This window comes from Platalea leucorodia (genome assembly GCF_965183815.1).
Source record: "Platalea leucorodia genome assembly, chromosome: 5".
Taxonomy (NCBI): domain Eukaryota; kingdom Metazoa; phylum Chordata; class Aves; order Pelecaniformes; family Threskiornithidae; genus Platalea; species Platalea leucorodia.
In genome coordinates this window covers 102541339-102560485 of record NC_138827.1, presented here as the reverse complement: position 1 = coordinate 102560485, position 19147 = coordinate 102541339, and the positions used below count along the sequence as shown (strand labels likewise).

The following is a 19147-nucleotide window of genomic DNA, read 5'->3' as shown; positions in this document are numbered from 1 at the left end:
AGCTCTAAACCCATTTCAGGATCAATAAACTTGATAAATTATCCAGATGTATTCATAAGACTCCTATACAGAATTTGGGAGAATCTAAGGAGGTCCACCCTGATTCATGACGGCAAAGTCTCAAGGGTCCCTCTTCTGTACTATGCAAAGCCACTTGATGTAGAACAAAGATCAGAGATAAGATGGCAGATATTTGAGCGCCCTTATAAAAAAAAAACAAACAAACCCTACAAATTACAAGTCTGGTAGCGAGAACAGACTTTGAATGATGCTTATATAAGCCGTTCAGCGCTGTGTTGCACTAGTGAAATAACGCAGGCGTAACATACAGTTTACAAAAATAATTCCAGTCTCTCTTCTGAGCAATATATCACCACTAGTAAAAAGAACGTATCAAAAGAGCTGCCACTTTCCTCATGATATATTTAAATAGCACACAAAAGAACATTATCCTGAAGAAAAGGGTATGCCTCACTGTCACTTAATTCAACAAGGCACTTCCAAACGAGCACCTTACATTCTGAGTTGCTCCTAAGCAGCAACTGACTGCTACAAATGTTCACAGAGCCACTTGCTCAACAGAAAGAAAATGTACTTAATATTTATTTATTTTACACAGGAGTTTTCAATGATTCTTTCCCAGGGTTCTGAAGATTTCTTGGTCTCATTCCGAACATGAGAGGATGTGCAAGTACACATCTTGTTTGAACAGAAAAGGAGGTATAAAGAACTTTAACCTGCTTTCAAGACAGAAGTCCAATTATAATGTTCTGCTATCAGGGGGGGGGGAAAAAAAAAAAAAATCTACCTACTTTGTACAGTATATTTCCTTCTTCCATCAGTTTCTGCAGCAGAATAAGGAGAATATCGGGTTTTGAGGTGGCCATTGCCCATGCTGCATTTCCTGCAAGTTAAATTTTAAGGATCTCTGACAAAAGGGAAGAAAGTGTGTTTCTGATATCTATTCACGCTAGAAAGCCTAATCCTACTTCAGTAGATATTCCACTTGCATGGAACTATTATTATTATTATTACTAGTGTGTGCACATATATTTAAAATACGTATATGTACATACCTGCCCCCTGCCGCCCCACATAGATAGCAGCCAGATATTAAATGGTCTGATTCATTTAACCCCGGTCTAAAGCCAGTACAGGACAGTATGAAAGTCATGGTAAAGTTCAGACCTAAGAAAGGATCTGTATTTGATCATACTTAGTACCCAAATAATAAGAAATGATGATATAAGGGTACTACAGATTCAATAATTATCATGTACACAGACGCACCATCTACTTGCCTACTGATAATACGTGATTTGGACATACATTTTTTGCTCACCCTTTGCAAAAATGTATGATTCTATAATTTATTAAAAGAATGTTATTTAAATGTAAAACTTCTTAATCTACATCGTTAATAGTGTCAGAATTAAGTGTCACTAATAGTGTAATCACCACTTTCTTGTTTAAGTATATCATGATAGAGTAACCACGTAAAGACTGACTCCTCCAGACCTCCTCATCAACATACATCAAAGAAAGGCACAGAATAAAATTACTTGCATTTCCTCACTTCTGAAGTGAGTCTTGAGTGTCTGCCTTCAAAAGAAAGATTGATTTCTCTTGAGTGGGCATCCACAAACCATACAACCTGCAAAAGTCTCGTGTGTATGTCAAGATTTAATTATTTAATCTACTTTCCAGAACTGACAGTAATTCTAGCAGAGCAGATATTCAGTAGTTTCTCTTGAGTATAGGATAGTTTTACTAACCTAGTTTAGCTCCTTTTCTCAGTAGCGTAACCACGACTGACGTATTCCGACATCCGATAGCTCTGTCCAGTGGCCGCATGCCACTGTGGTCAACGTGCTCAATCATTGCTCCCTTCTCTACCAAATACTGCACCTGTGAAAAGAAAGAAGACAAGCCTTGTAACATTATTTTGGGTAAGAAAGAGAGGCAGAACAGTGAAATATTTAAGCTACCACCTAATCTGCCTTGAAGTATACCGAGCATACACTCCGGAGTACGCTAAAGCCATTTCAAATCCACTGAACTGAATCCATTGAAGACGACACAGCATAGGAATACTATCAAACTGCACCAAAGAGCTGCAGTTAAGGAATTAAAAAAACCCACCACCCAAGTTCCTGGAAGTACCTGTGTCAGAAAAACACTAAGACCAACACATTATGCTTGTTTTCTCCTTTGTTCGTGCACTGCGTGCCAATATGCAGACACAGCAGCTCAGGCGTAAGGGCAGTAAGCTCAGATGAGAACAGTAGCAGCGCAGGCCCTGTGGATTCACCCTCAAGTACACCGTACCACTACAAGGACAAGCACGAAGCGCAGCACCAGAATATGCTCCTAGTATAGGACACAATGCTGTACAAGTACAATAAACAGAAAATACACAGACTACTATCGTGTAATGCGAGATATTTAAAACATTCTAGTTAACAGTGTAAATACAAGTTACGATGCTGAGGGACCGCTTCTTGTTCTATACAAAGAAAAAACACGTTTGTAATTTTTTTAATTTCTTCACCATTTATCATGACAGTTTAACGCTGCAGTTGGACATAAATGCAGCAAATGTAAAATGCAGCAAGGGCAAATAAGAAAGTTGTTTAAGCAAGCAAAATAGGTATGCCAGATATCATCAGCTTCCACCAAGCATTCAGAGCAACGGAGTAATTCTAGTACTTGTCCATCAGCAATACTAATTAAAAGTGCAGTATAAAGGAAACGAGAGCGATGGCAGGTTTGATGTAAGCAATAGTTCTTTCACATAACCATTGCTTGCCCAAATGCAACTGGCAGTAATCTAGCATGGAAAGAAGTATTAACAATCCTTCCCACTGACAGGCCCCCAAGACCCAAAGCTGCCGGCCTGCTGAGTCATCTCTTAATTAGCACTATTCACCCTCCTCTGCTGCCCTAGCACAAAGACCAGGCCGTTCAGCCACGTGAGCTGCTGATGCGGCCAGTCTATCGGGTGAACTGGCCGTCTGGACTACTCCAATGCAACAGCCTGCAGCAAATGTACAGGCGCCTGGATATCCCTCATGCCCAAGCAGGAAAGGAGTCCCTCTTCAGGTACCCAGCGTTACGCAGAAACACTTGCGGTGGCAGGAATAGCTCCGTGATGTGACTTCTGAAACCTGTTAAAGCCAGTACAGAATCTAAGGGCTTATTTACAATTTCAAGTTAACTCTAAGAGTGAATAGGACTTAAAGTGCTATAGCAAGTTATACTGTATGGCAGCATTTTTGTTCAAGAACTGCTGTTTTGAAACAGGGCGTTGTGTATGCAAACTCTAGAAATAAAGATGCTAGCCAGTTTGAGAGGCTGCGTATGCCATTCTCTCTAGTTCCCTGGTGAACTCTTGGATCTGTTCATAGTGTACGCAGACTTAAGCACGCCCTTCCACGCAGTTTGTGGAAAGCGCATTCCTACCTGGTCAGGCTTCTGAATTGTGCTTAATTACCGAGTTTTGAACCATGAGAACAGAAATATACAATCACTTAAAATATCTGTGATTTTAAAGATACAGAGACTTCTAAACCACAGACTTTTAACTTATTGTATACTTTTGATCTCAGTTACAGGCACGGTCCATTTCAGATTCAGAAAAACTTCACCTAAAATGCCTTAAATTCTTGCATTGAAACATTTATTATCGAGGAAGAAGGCAGTATGTGAGAAAGGTACAGGACTGAAAAAGGAATTTCAGTTGTTGCCCTATTTCTGAAATGACCTGTGGAACAAACTGAGAAAAACTGAATTTACACCTCAAGCCTTGTATTTCCATGTATATAAGCTGGACAGTAACACTGAGATGTGCTCAGTGCTATCTTCACAAGATCAAAAGCGTAAGGATTTCTAACAGTTCTCTTTGCTTTGTTTTGTATTATGAAAATTCAATACAGGCTTAGTTTTTCTACCGTTAGTTCTACTTACAATATCAGCATCCCCATAAAAAGCTGCCAGGTCTAGGGGTGTTCGTCCATTTTTGTCTGTCTGATCAGTTGTTGCGCCTTTCTCAACTAAATACTGAACCACTTCCCTGTGGCCTTTTAGACATGCCCAGCTCAAAGCTGTCAGTCCTTCTTTGTCCAGAGATGAAATAGTTGCACCTGTAAAATGAAAATTAACTTTGTTATGAGGATGTCTTGTTTAATAAGCAAAATTACCTAACTCACACAGATGCAGTCTCTTGCACAGCTGTGCAGCCTTGAGCCACTATTTATTTTCTACCTTCAGAAAGCAGAAATTCCACAGTGCTCAAATGTCCTTCACAAGAAGCCACCATAAGTGGAGTTCGGCCTTGCTTGTCACTTAAATTCACATCAGACCCATGCTCCACTAGAAGTTTAGCAATCTGAAATAGAAAATAGCAATTTAAAAACAAATTGGCAGATTTAAATTTTAGCCATAATAGCATGAACTTTTAAAGAAGAGGACTAAGCTCCTTTTTATAGCAATGATTGAGAAATCCTGCACAACTCAAGTCTTAACAGTTTGCAATTCAGGGCCTTCTCCTGAGAGGAGTGGCCAGAGTGAGGAAGGCTCCTGACTCTAATGTTCTCTCTCCATTAATACAGAAGCAGTATAGAGGATCTGAAATTGCCTCTGTTCTTGGTCTAGGAAATAAAATATTTTAACTCCCAGGTATTATTTTTCAGGTATACTATAACTAAGGTTGTCATGCAGCCGATGTACTTTCAAATCCTTTGTATCACTTTAAATAACTTAAAAAGTGAGCTTCTGAACATATCCCGTTGAAGCTGACGCAATGCGTTTTAGAAAATTTACACTAATTTATTACAGGACTAGAGATGGGAGGAATCAAGGACCGCTTCCCAAAGGAATCCGTTTAATTTGCGAAGATGTGTCAGACCTGCCAGTGCCCCTGCCGTACTGCACAGAACAGGGGAGGAATCCCCCTCCTGTTAGCTCTCGTCACGGCTGCTCCGTGTTCAAGAAGCAATTCGCAGACTTCCAGTTTTCCTCTTCCTGCAGCAGCTGTGAGGGCTAAAGAAGGCATTTTCATCAACATCATCTCTTAGCTGTTTTACCACATCTTTTGACACACGCACACTATGTGAGTGTTACTGAACCCCCGATTTCTTCAACCCAGCTGCTCCATAAGACTTTTCATAGCTCAAATGAATTAGTCAGAATCAGGTTAAGTCAATAAGCCACAGACACTCTCTGGTAAATAAAAAAAATATTCTCAAAGATAACAATTGTATCATGTCCATAGCTTTTAGGTTAAAAGGAATCTTTATGAAAATTTTGGATAAACCCATCAGCCTGAGGCAGTTCTAGTTCCTTTTTCATTACTCATTTTTTTCATGACAAGAAAGCTTCATCTCTTTCCATCAGGTGCTTGCCAAAGGCGACGATGACAACAGTGCTGAGATTCAACAAAGGGGCTGTAACTCAGGCGTCAGGAAGCAGCGTTCACTCAGTCCCTAGCAGGGATGTAGTACCAAACAGATATTTAGATCTCTGCAGAAAGCCTGTGTCTTGGACAATTTAGCTTCATTCTGCGCTAGTTAAAATAGTTTTCCCTGCTTTTCATGCTGAAAACCACAGCAGGTTATCAATCAATAGTTCTAATTCCTGTGTGTTAACCCTTGCTCTAGACTTCAAGGGGGTACTGTACATTTTCCAGTACAGAAGAGACATCAACATCCTAATTCACCTTAAACATCTCTTTTGAACTGAACAGTGTGTGTTGTCAGGAGCAAGCGCTCTTGACCTCTATATAAAATGCAGTAACCTTGCACTTTTAAACAGAGAGACACCACTATCAGAAGACACCTTTTCAGCCCTGGCTGAAGCCACCAGAGTATCGCAATGGCATGCACACCTACGCACACTGGCGACGGAGCAGTCCAACACAACATAGTAGCACACGTGTCCAGATAGCACAATAATAAAACCATTGCTATGATCTTTATTTTAGATGTTCATAAGATACAAATTACCGCACATCTGTGTTCACAATACATGCCTTATGAGAAAGCAGGTAATTTCCATACATCCGGCACTAATATTTTGTGACTCTACTCAGTACCATAACGCTGAAGCGTTGCTGTAAGGCTACACATTTAAGCAATTTGCCACCTTCTCCTATAGCTTATTAAATTCCTTGCTTTTCACTATGACACTCACTGAAGCTTGAAAATAAAATATTTTCCCCATCATGATTTTTCCTCTCTTCCATTTGGCTTGCATCAACTTCTCCTGTGTTTTAAATGGAGCTTGAAATGAAAATGGTTTTTTTGTTGTTCGTGTTGAAGCATCATCAGTAACGTTAACACTGTTCAGAAAATGAGTTCATGTGCTAACTTCTGCAAGAATCAGCAAAAGCCTCACCCCTCCATTTTCTAAGTCCTAATATTGTATATTTTCCAATAAGAAGTGGGTCAAATTGTGAATTTCTTGTTACTCGTTTTTTAGCATTTTCAAACATGATAAAGTAGAGTTTTTAAAAATTACAATGGATGCTGAAGGTAAATGAAATTACAAACACTGCAGGAAGCGGTAAATTCATTACTTTTTTCTAACGACAATATCTAACGCATTCACTCTTCGCTTACTGATATGTCACTGTATTACAGTTACATCAACTGTTTAGATCTGCACAACTGGAAAAGTAACTGTTAGAGGTAATCAATATTAAAGGTAAAACAAACTATCTTGTTCAAAAACGTCACATTTTTTCTTCTGTCAGTACCAGCATTTTAGCTCATGGTGTAACTAACATTACAGCACCAATATACCTCCCTATACCTTATCCAGGTGTAAGAACACTAAACAATTCCTTCAGTCAGCTTAAACAACATCAGGACTAAACCCTGCTCAGGAATTCCAACTATTCTACTCAAAAGGATCACCTCTGATATGCCTAATGGTACTCTGCAAAGGTTGAGAGCAGCCAAAACGATGCTATTTTTCTATCGCTTTTACTAGACAGTAAGTAACGCTCCAAACTAGCTAATCTGTATAGAACACGTAACATTGGAAGCGCACCTCAGAGATGTCTTCAACCCAAGATCGTCTTTTCCAACTAAGACATAGTAATGTGGATTTGGAAAAGGGTAAACTAAGGAAATTTAGAAAACAGGCTTAAAAGTCTCCCACCCCTACATCCTCTCATTTCACGTGTTATGTGACTTTTTTATCTGCTCCACTTTAATTTGCTATTTAACTTGCCTTGAACCTGTACTTCATACAGACATGGCCTTCAGCTGCATTAATGTGATAAGATATCGGCAATGGCAATGATGATCTCTAGCTGTCTTTCCCTCTAAAAGATTCACAATATAAAATGCTATTGAAACAGCCTCCACAATGAGCAGAACCAACTTAGGATTCAAGTAGATAATAGCAGTGCAAATATATGAACAGAAACAAGCTATTCCCGAACATGTTACGACACGAAAGGGAACGATCTTTAAGGTTGTTCTGTGCTGTTTCAAGGTGAGATGGATTTTCACTCTTTAAAACAGGCACTCACAAAACACACTGCTCCTCACTCCATTTGCCTCATACTTCTAAGCTTTATCACTATCCAGTTCCATACCATGATCCATTTACAAAGCAGACAGCAAAGAACCATGCAGTACAATGCAAATATAAGTTCACCCACACATGCAAAACTGTGAAGATTCCAGCAACATATAAATTAGCATCCTTTCCACATATTTTTTTTTTTTTTTTACATTCAGTAACTGAAGAGTACTATTTCATGTAATGCTAATCCTGTAGCTATCTTGACTGACTACATGTTTTTCTTGTCCCAAACTCACTACTCTGTATCTCAGAGAACACAAAAGTGCCACAGGGAACTGCCCGTAGTTCTCTGGACTTGGACCTTCACCCTCCATCACAAGTTAGGACTGCATAAGGAAGCGCTTACTTAATGAGTAAGCAGTCCCAATATGTTAAAGTAAGAATTTTAATACAAAACGTTAACAAGAAAATATTAAAGGAAAATCAATTTAGAAACAGATGTATGGTTTTTGGAATTAACTGGATTTGCACCAAGAGTTTGTATATGCATAGGAATAAAGAACATTTGCTTCTCCAGTGTGTGAAGAGGCTACTGACAACCATTAAAAGAGACTGTTTTCCCACCTGCTTGTGCCATCTCAGCTGTTTAAATGAAATCGAGATGCTACTCATGGTAAAACAGGAAAACTTTCAGCTGCAGGCTGCACAGTTTACAGTCTGTCTTTAAAAAAATATTTGGCATTTCTCATACATACAAAGGCATGTCTTTTCATCCATTGCCTAATCAGAACACGAGGCAATTGCCTAGCTCTTCCTGCAAACAAATGAGATTTTTAAAAAAGTTCCCAAACAGATAATCCTAAGAAATTCTACACTGAAGCTTGAAGCACTGTATTTCCACAGACAATTTTCAATTTAATGAGAAAGTCAGTAACTTACAGTGATTTTAATATAAAATAACTTTTCCATACATGAGATGAGTAGATTTAGTAAGTTAAAAACTCTGTATTTATGCTTATAAACTGCATTTTACTATTAAAACTGGTATTCCCCACTTTTATCACAGAAAACCAAATTTAAAAAAATCAAAATTAAAAACTCTCACTTCTTAAGTGAGCAACTCTAATTAGGGAAAATGAGAGGAAGGAAATACCTGTTTCTCCCCACAAGGCATCAGTGCCATTGACGTCTATGCCATGTTCCTTTGCGGTTGTCAGGATGTAACAAACCACCTGCCAAGACAGTGAGCAGAGACGGCGTGAGTCACGAAACCCGGCAGCTGTCACTTGCGACAGGTAAAAGACTGAAAACCAGCGGGAGCGCTTCTCTCTTAATGCATATGAATCAAAGAAAAATAATATTGTTCATAATCCATCAAAGCAAGTTCAGTATGACTTTTAGTATGACTTGAAGACAACTGAATGTTACTGAAAGCAGTTTTAAAAAAAGTCCAGTGCCTTTCTGTTAATTGGTTCAGGGTGTTTTACATGACTATGATTTAATGAGCTCCTGTGCGACCTACATATACCAGAATAATCAAGACAAACAATGCCAAAAATAAAGCATCCCAGTTCAGCGAGAAAATTCCATATTCTCTAAAATGAAGGGGGGAAAAAAGAGAATATTTGCACGCATACTGTAAAATAGGGATTCCTATGTTTTTCCTTTTACATTGTTTAGATCTTAGCTGTTTTTCAAAATTTCTTCACAGAATGGTTTAAGCAGATATTGTTAAACGCTAATTTTTAAACTTGAGACAAGTTATAAATTACATTTTGCTGTGGTTTTATTTTATTAAGGAAATCTATGTTTTGTAACCACTTGCTAGTAAAAGATTATTAAATTAAAACCTCTTCTACTGGCTATTTTAAACAAATTTTCTAATGGGGGACACAGTCACTGAGACTGCAGCAAGCAGGTAAGGGAGTAGAAACACACTAACAAAAGTTTTGGATGCTATGGGAAAAAGCAAAGGTAGGAAAGGAGAAAGTACGTGGCTATTTTCAGGCTGTATGAGATGTGTTGCATACGATGTATGGAAAATCTTAAAATTCGAAATGCTAGAATATAATTTACTTAAAATTCATGAAACACACAGGTCTTTTTTCTAGCTAAGAACAATTAAGCTTCTTATTGTCCTAAAAATAGAGAAAGATGGACATTTTCAGGTAAGAGTAAGTATTTATGATTAATGTGATCTATTTTGCTGATATTCAGGAGTTGACTGCTTTTATTTAATCAGTGGATAGCAAACAAGAACTTTTACGAGAGTAAAGGAGTTATCCGTTAATTCAACTTAATCATAGTTCAGAATCCTCAAATTTATATTGTGAGACAGTCATGGCTTATATATCATATAATAAATTAATTGCACATAGACATTTCTATGTTTCAATCATGTAAACAACTTTAAAGATCAGATTATTGATCTTATAGCAATTAAAAAATAGATGTAAAAAAGTAAATATTGAAATGGTTTTATTGAAGATATTTTAAGTCTCCACTTTTGGCACATCACTTATAATACATACACAGGAAATTCCATCAGCCTAGCGTTATCTTTATTCAAGTATCTCTACTTATTGATTACTTTTATATCAAGGTTAAGATTTATTTTCTCAATGAACAGAAAACATACTTTTATTATCTAAATATCTAAAGCATTTTGAGTATTTCTTATGTGTTTACTTTTAACGTTGCTTTTACCGAATGAGACTGTAAAGCTGACAAACACTTCTTTTATCATATATATGCACAACCCCAAATTTCTGCCTGAAGTGACATTAAGCTGAAGTAAGCCAAAGTCTGTAACTTGACCTTGATGTGCATCAGGTTAAAAAGTTAAGCATGTGCAAGTATGTGCAATATAGAATTTGTTATGCTATGAAAAAAAAAAATTCAACCTGAAGTAGAACCATACTAGGGTGGATCACTGCTACAGAATATCATCATTACCCCTAGAGATTTAGGACAACTTCCAAGAACAGTGAGGAAACAGCAGACAGAAAATTACATATAAACAAATCCTGAAGCAAATAATATTATTGGATGATTAGCTACAGCATTTAAAACAGCTGCTAAGAATGCATACTACTTTAAATATCAGAGGTTTCAATAGTTCTGCTTTCCAAACTTCTTTTAAAAACAGCTACAAGCACTGTTGTACAATTCTGATAAATTCAAACAGATTTGGAAATATTTGAACTATCAACCTACCTGACAGTGTCCCATACTGGAAGCTGCTGTTAGTGCTTGTTGCAGCGCGTGGCTTTTTCTTAGTGCATTTTGTTCTTGGGAAGGAGTTATCCAAACCACATTGAGCAAGTATTCAAGGATATCACAATGCCCTCTCAATGCACTATGGACCAAAGCACACTGGCCTTTCTTGTCTACATAGTCAGCCTGCAGTGGAAAAAAAATGTTAAAAGTTAAAAAGTCTAGTGAAAGGCCATGGAGAGGAGAAGATCCTGAGCACTGCAAGAGAGCAAATGTCACTCCTATCCTCAAGAAAGGCAAGAAGGAAGATCTGAGGAATTAAAGGCCAAACAGCCTCACCTTAGTTGCTGGGAAGGTGATGGAGAAACTAATCCTGGACACCATTTCCAAACACATGAAGGACAAGAAGGTGATCGGGAGTAGTCAGTATGGGTTTGCAAAAGGGAAATCACGCTTAACCAACCCGACAGCTTTCTACAATGAGGTGACTGGCCTGGTGGATGCAGGGAGAGCTGTGGATGTTGTCTACCTTGACTTTAGTAGGGCTTCTGACACTGTCTCCCATAACATTGTCATGGGCAAGCTGATGAAGGGCAGGTTACGTTAAACGCACAGTGAGGTGGACCCAAGAGTGGCTGAACAGATGGGCCCAGCGGGTTGTGATCAGTGGCACATGGAAAATGCTTCATGGAAGTCCGTGTAGATGATCTGGACTCCTCATCCCCAAGTTGGGGACTTGTGTTAATTATACAATTATGTAATCAACAACAGTTGTCTTAGGCCTTTGCATGATTTTTTATTGCAGCAAACACTGCAATCTTTGCGCATCACCTTACCTTTGCACCTTTTTTGCACAGCAGAGAAACTATGTTCATGTGACCTGCAGCAGCTGCATAACTAAGCGCTGTCATCCCGTTTTCCGAAGTTCCATCAATAGCAGCTCCAAATTCTAGTAAAAGAGTGACCACCTCTTCATGTCCAAGGTGCGACTGAACACACAGCACTGGAGCATTATTTAGTACTTCAGTCCTATAATTCACATTTGCTCCTGCCAAGATCAGCAACCGACTCACCTAAAATTTAAACAAAACAATTTTTTTCCCCCGATTTGTCTGAATTTATTAGGAGACTTTAACATCTTGATTCAGGTACTCATATGTTAACTCCCTAATTTTGATGCAGATTTTATTGGCAGACATCAACTTTATAATGAATATAGCAATATGAAAGTTTAGCATCATCTGTTAGCAAGTAAATTATTGCATTACTGAACTATGGACTCCTAATACAAGACTCACCTCTCCCCTGAAACTCACTACTCTCTCACCACAATTTCATTTATTGTAACAGTAGGATTTTTGAAGGTGTGACTTGCTACTACTCTGCAGATTTATGTAACTGACTCCATTAATACAGAACCAGACTGCATAAAAAGCAATCGTAAAGAAATTGTAAGAGCATGCATGTGTGTGTGCACGTGCACGCAAATTTCCAATCAAGAGGCTTAGGAGTTGGCTAAAATTGCTACTGATCAACTTGGATTTCCCTGTCCATAATCCAGGGATTCAAATAATAGTGCAAAGTTCTGGCATTTTACATCCTTTCACTCTCACAGTATTTCCCCTTTTACAATTCTCTTGCTACCTCCCCATACAAGAAAACACAGCGGAACTCTGCCCAGCAAATCAGGTGGCACATCTGACCCCTGAAAATGCACCCACACACATCCGAGCTACAGAGCGTGGTTACATCCCGATCAGGGTGAAACCCATCTTGCCATCAAAACTATCAAGGAAAACCGAACTGGACTTTAACAACAGCTTTAAAAAGTACCTGAAGGCTTGTTATAAAGGAGTTCAGTTACAGATGCATAGTGGTGGCTTTTCTTCTTCACATTAATTTCAACATTCATCAACAGAGTTACAGCAACAGTGGCAGAGGAAGCACTGATTGTACATGAACGCTTATTTTCTTACCTTCACGTTGGGTGTATAGATGTTTCTCAGAGAGGCAAGGGCTGCAGACAGTCCATCCGTACTATAACCAATCCACAAGGCTTGAAGATGACTGGAAGAAATTCCAGTCCTTTTACTGAGACCCTAACAGAAATGACATATCAGGAAATCTCTCTATAGGATTAGAAATACTATTTATATCTACACTTCATCAGTATAAAGAGAAGTAACAATTTTGTTTGTTAGCGCTACCAAGTATTTTGCATAAGCTTCTAAAAAAATTATTAAAGCAACTCAGAGGAGAATCTGAGAGACGCATTCATACGAATAGATCATAAACCTATTAAAGCTGTGTTACCTTAAAAATGTGAGCTTTAAGTATATGATGACCAAGTTCCATAGTTTGCTGGCGGTTTAACTTTCCCTCTTGTCGAGAAAACATGAAAGCCAGTAGAGCATGTCCATTCCTAGCAAAAAGAATTAAGAGACAACTGGTTTTCTAACTATACTTTCAGTAAATATCCTCACACATCTGTGTGCCTGTCATAATAGCGCAACTTTCTTTGTCAGGCTGCTGAAACATACCGTTACATCTCAACAAAATTCCTTCCGTAACAAAATAACGCAAAGAGAAAGAAAGCAATTTCAAAGCTGAAACACACTCCTAATATTTCTCTACTGTCACCTCACAAGAGGCCCACGTCAGAACCAATGCAGCTTTGGACACCAGTTTGCATACTGCTGCCCTTTTGTCTTGGTTCATCTCACAGTCAGGAACTGCAGGTACCTCAGACAAAACCCAATCCTTTCAGGAGCAGAAGATCTGAATCCTTTGGGAATTTGAGATAAAACGTATATTTAGTAATTCTATGTCTACATTAGTTGGTGGTTAGTGTTCTCGGAAACAGTGGAAATGGCGTAACCCTAAGAAAACGAGGTTATCACATACTATACATTAATCAGACTATATACTGGAACTGGACAATTAACCATATGCTAATTAGACTATTCACCTGGGGGATGAATTTGCGGGCGGCTTCTCGCCCCATCTTCAGAAATTTCTGAACAGCACTTTTCAGAAACGGAAGCTTTACGTAAGCCTAGGCAACACACTGCCTTCTGTTAGAGCACGCACTGTGCATCGGGTATTCAGCAGGCCCAGGGTGCAGCTAGCGACGTTGAAAAATGGTAGGGGCCAAACAGTCTGCAACCCTGATAATTCCACCTACTGACCTGTTTTTGTTAAATCTGCTCAAAAGCACAGAGAAGTCTTGGGTTGGTGATAATTTTAAATGTCAGCATTATTTATTCTTTTATAAAAACAGAAAACCTAAACCCATGAAGAATATGAAAAAAATGGAAGATGCAGACTGCGAGAATGTGCATGTACAATAACAGCTTATTGTCTCCAATTTAACTAATTCACACTCTCCAAGTCAAAGGTGAGATGAACAAGCTGAAACAATGCCATGAGGATATAATTATAGAATGAAATGTCTTAATATTTTTACGTTTAAAAGAGCCTAAATGATCTGTTCTTTCTATTCCTGCACTCTAAATAGACATAGTGTTGCTGCACGTAATTCTCAACAGTTTTGCTATATTAATAACAACGTAATACTCTCATTTCCCCATGAAGGCAGCAAAGTCAAAAGCAAATTTGCAAATTTTACAAAGTCAATTATGCATTGTAACCTCTGATACTTCTGCTCAAGTCCACCCCTAAATATATAAAAGTTTTCATTTTGGAAAAAATTAGGCATGCTTGTGTTTTAATATTACTCTCTCCTCTCACCAACTGTTGCAATCAATTATATAAAACATAATTGCAGCTATTTGAACATGATTTACTGCATGTTTCATTTACCTTGGCTCACATAAGAAGTCAGTATTTTCACCGTCTGCTCTCCAAACAAGCCATTCCCTGAAGGACGGATGGCAGAACATACGTGTTTTGTCACGTCTTTTTATCAGAAAACACGAAAGGGCTTCCATCCTTTGGCTGAAGTCTTCCCATTGCTGTTCACCATTTATTTGGCCTGCATTAATAGCTTGGAAAATCTGGTCATCTGTCATGGGATGTAGGGATGCCAGTGCCACATTTAATATTGGCAGGGCTCGCTCAAAAGCAGAGTTTGTCATGAACTTCATATTGCACTGAAGTAAATACAGTTCTGATAGCGACACTGGAACAACCTTGTAGCTTGCACTTTTGATTACTAAGTGACCTTTTTGGAAAAGATCCAGAGTGAGTTTCAAATAGAGATAAGATCCCAGGCTTCTCATGATCAGGTGGTTACTCACTTTCCCAATAATAACTGCATCAGCTTTTCCATTTAAAGATATGTTGTTTATAATTTCCTGGCTGTTACTAATTCTGTACTGAATATAAGCATTCAAGTCATCATGAATTTCTTTGTTGTCTGGAAAATTGTCCAGGGATATTGCGATAAAGGGCAGTGAACTTACTACTTCCTATGAGGGGGAGAGGGGAAAAAAAGAAAAAAAGAAAAAGAAAAACCACACAGGTGTTACAGTATTCCAGCACTGAAAACTTAACAATGCATCTTTGCTATATTTCTCTTCTGTCATGAGTACCAGACAGATCAAAAAGAAACTCAGTATCTCTGTGATAGCTTTGCAAATATTGTCCCCTGCTAACAGGTAGAACAGTATTTCTGCATTTCATCGTTTTTCATAGGAAGGTCTCAAATATTTTACTGACCAAGCTCAGCAAGGCAAGTGAAGGGGATGAGCTATAGAGATGATCACTTCAAAATTAAGGGAAAACAGTTACCAGCACTGGACCCTAAGACAGGTCAGGGGAAGGGAGGCAGTAGAAGGAATGGTCTATTAGGGAGGAATGATTTATTAAGAAATATCACAAGTGACAAGAGAGAAAAGAATCTCCTCATCGTTACGTCTTCCAGTACCCATGTAGCAGGAAGGTACCATCCACACATACACAGCCCCGTTTAGTTTAAGGCAAGTACCAAGTGCGGCACAGTCAGACACTTCAACAGGTCTACCTGAACACATTTTTATGCACAGAACACATTTATGTTTATGTAAATAAAGATCCAAAAGACCTAAAACTTCGTACACAGAAGCATACATCCGAAGGGTCTAACAAAAACTTCTCAACACTTTCACAACACAAAAAGGAACGCTTTATTCCACTTTGAAGTGGATTTCAAAAAGCTGAACTTTCAGGCTAGTGAGATGTTTTGATCAGACACACACTTCTCCAGCCAGGAAATAGTCCCTAATACAGAAATCCCGTGTTAAAAATAAAGATTTAGTTGAGAACTAAACTCTTCAGCCAGCTAAATGCTTGAAGTCCTAGTGGCAAGAAGGCAAATATGAAATAAACTCTCAGAAGGCCGTACCGAAGCACAGCTGCACCTTAACGTCGTCAAAACAGACTTCGCATCGGCACTGCCTTGCACCTTGCCAGCCTGGTGCGCAGAGCAACTCTGGAGCATCTGCCTGCGCCTGCCCAGACACACTCTCAACTGCATTAGGGAACAGCTACTACAGAGCTGGACTTCGGTCCCCCTTCAAGTCGTCTTCTCTGAGAACGAGGGGTGCCTAGCCAAGCGGCAGTACGGGACTGGTAGAGCTGTATCTCAAGCATTGCCAAAATACATAAAGGTGCTACCTCAGAGATACGGCGAAAGACTGAAACACACACACCTTCCTTATTAAACTGAAGTGAACTGAAGGCGACCATCTTAAACCAGCCTGGCTAGTGCTGGAAACAAAACCAGAACTTTGTTCAGAAAATTGCTGTCCAGCGCAGAAAAACGGGAATTCTGTATGGCCTCACTTAAACACTCTCAGGACTCCTGCAAGTATCTCTTAGCTGCTTAATTCTGACAAGATGCTTTAACCACAAGTTTTGAGGCTGGGTTTTTTCAGGGGCAGCAAACAGATGAAGAGATGCAGAGAGATTAATGGTGATAAGGCCAGAAATCAATCTCATCAACATAGATAGTGGAATTGTGGCTTATCGCTTCCTAAAATGTGAAAATCCAGAGCTTAATACTAGCAGAAATACACTCCAACAAGTAAACATTGAAGGGAAATATCACTATGGGGTTCTAATTACTTTCATTTTTTTTTAAGTTTTCAATCATTCATTTGCCCGTTTCACTCTTGAAGGCCAAGGAAACATACTCTGATTTCACCACTTCTTGTACTATCAACTCTTCTAGCATACTCAAGTGATTCAAAACAAAAAAAGCCTCAAAAATCATACTTGTGCGCTATAAAGAAACATGCAACCACAAAGGAAGGAAGGAAAAAAACCCAAGAGACTTTACTTTGAATTCCTCTAAAATTAGTATTTTTCATAATAATGCAGCTGCACCGATATAGATCACTTAGTCTTTGAGGGTAAGAAAAAAGTTAAAAGGTGTTTTTACCTGGAAGTTAGTTCTTACAGTCACAACAAGCTTCAGCCAGGGAGGAAACTTACAGATTATGCTTGTGATAAATGAAGAAAGTGTGTCACCGTAATCAGGTTTATGAAATTCAGCATCATTTAAACCATCTATCAAAATTATGTAGTCTTCCTCAGGAATTTTCCGCTCTTAAATATGAAGATAAAAAAGGAAACGATGAATACAAATTCTCCTATTAAGTGACATATTTTTATCCCCAAATTTTGAACATCAAGAAATAGAAACGTATCTTTATGCACAGCAATACATCTTACAGCATTTAAGCATTATTTAGGAGATTAAAAATAACATTAGGAGACATAAAACAACATTGCCATAAAATGCTAAAAAGTGGAAGCAATCACAATAGTGGTTTTTACTGCACTATGATTACGGATCTACTTCACAACTGATTTAAAAAGAGTTAAAAGATTAAACAAGGTTGTTAACACGTAAGAGATAAGAGATGCATGGATACAAAAAGAAGGCACATGTAGGCTGTTTAAGCTATTAGTTAACACCGCTTCTAATTATTATCTGTTTACTTAAAACTTATCCTTTATTGGACTTACCAAGCAAAAATAAGTTTACAATTTGCAAAAATCATAAAGGCACTGCTTCACACTTTCAGTTCTGAGGAGAAGAGGTTATTTTGCAACAGCTTGAGAAACTAGCAATATTAATTTTGAGCACGTGTTAAGGATGAAAATCCCAGAGGTAAACATAAGCTTTGCCAAAGAATTTCACAGATATTTGTTGACAGTCAACAAAATTCAAGAACTGCAAACCAGTTTTCGTAAGAATGACACATGCTCTGTTCACACACAGGCAAATCTCCTCCTCCGTCTTGCCGTGCATCAAGTACCTGCTCAAGCTGGCATAAACTGTGAAGCTAGCTGTTTTCAAGGAGGAGTTTGCTGGGTTTTTTTTTAAGTACGAAAATCATGTTGTTACACGCTTTCTTGGAAAATTGCCATATCCATTTTAAAAGCAAGCAAAAAACCCACATCCACTTTGTAGGTGTTCAGGCACAGAAAATTACAAAACAAAAAAGTGTGACAAAACTCAAAGGCATCTGAAAACAAAATGCTTTAATGCAAATGTGCCAGCCTTAACTTCAAGCTACAACTTCAGTTTTCCGGCAAAAAAAGAAATGTAAAGTTTCCATGATCTTTATTAAGTTTCATAAAATTTTATTTAAAATAGGAAACAACTGTTCAAAACCTACCTATTATTGCTACAAACAACTACCACAATTAAGGAATTCCTTTCTCCAGGAATGTTCTGATTTATTTATTTTTCTTAGAGCATTAAAATACATATTCTTAGACCTCTTTTTTCCCACTTTTTATGCAGTTCAGATTCAGTTTCCAAGTCACTTCCCGCTGAACCTACCTTTCCTGAGGTTTGAAAGTGGTTCCAGCACTCCCCTTTTAAAAGCTGCTGCTGGATCTTGGACGCAAGATCTCAGGCTAAGCATGCTTTGTAAGTGAGGCTCTTTTATTAGAAGATCTCTGTATGCTGTTAATTGATTTGAACGGCAAAGTAAAGCTGCAATACTGTGCACGAATTCTGGGACAAGACACGTGTATGTGTTGTCAGCTTGGCAGTAGTGATAAGCAACGACCTGGAGAATTTAAAAAAACAAACAAACAAACAGAAGTGTTACCTCTTCAATATTTATGTTGGATACCAGTTAGTCCGATTATGATAAAGTGTTACTGAATTTCTCTTTCAACTACAAAATAGTTTTCAGTGTTAGAATAATTTCCCAACTCCGCAACTGGTCTCAGATGGCCTGTGTCAGGGACACAGAAAGGCAGAAATGAAATAGATTTTGACCTTGTAGGTCATGCAAAGAGGAAAAGAAATAAAAATGTCAGATTCTGGCAGGAAAACGTAGTGATTTGAGTTCATGCCATTTAGACACAGTGGGTAAACAGCTAAGTAACTAAGTAGCACAGGAAAAATAACTTGAGGCCCCGACTAAGCAACTTA

General features: G+C 38.4%; 1 protein-coding gene across 1 annotated transcript in view; it reads right to left on the bottom strand.

Moving 5' to 3' along the window:
• Window positions 1–19147, bottom strand: part of TANC1 (tetratricopeptide repeat, ankyrin repeat and coiled-coil containing 1) — a 98444-nt gene that overhangs the window by 5872 nt on the left and 73425 nt on the right. The window contains exons 11-23 of the mRNA XM_082314310.1: window positions 18545–18776; window positions 17132–17298; window positions 14572–15179; window positions 13063–13171; window positions 12726–12848; window positions 11586–11822; window positions 10750–10935; window positions 8687–8765; window positions 4907–5040; window positions 4264–4387; window positions 3967–4142; window positions 1776–1908; window positions 813–904 (exon numbers count right to left, since the gene is read on the bottom strand). Of these exons, the coding sequence (XP_082170436.1) occupies window positions 813–904; window positions 1776–1908; window positions 3967–4142; window positions 4264–4387; window positions 4907–5040; window positions 8687–8765; window positions 10750–10935; window positions 11586–11822; window positions 12726–12848; window positions 13063–13171; window positions 14572–15179; window positions 17132–17298; window positions 18545–18776 (2400 nt within the window). The remainder of the gene's footprint in view (window positions 1–812; window positions 905–1775; window positions 1909–3966; window positions 4143–4263; window positions 4388–4906; window positions 5041–8686; window positions 8766–10749; window positions 10936–11585; window positions 11823–12725; window positions 12849–13062; window positions 13172–14571; window positions 15180–17131; window positions 17299–18544; window positions 18777–19147) is intronic.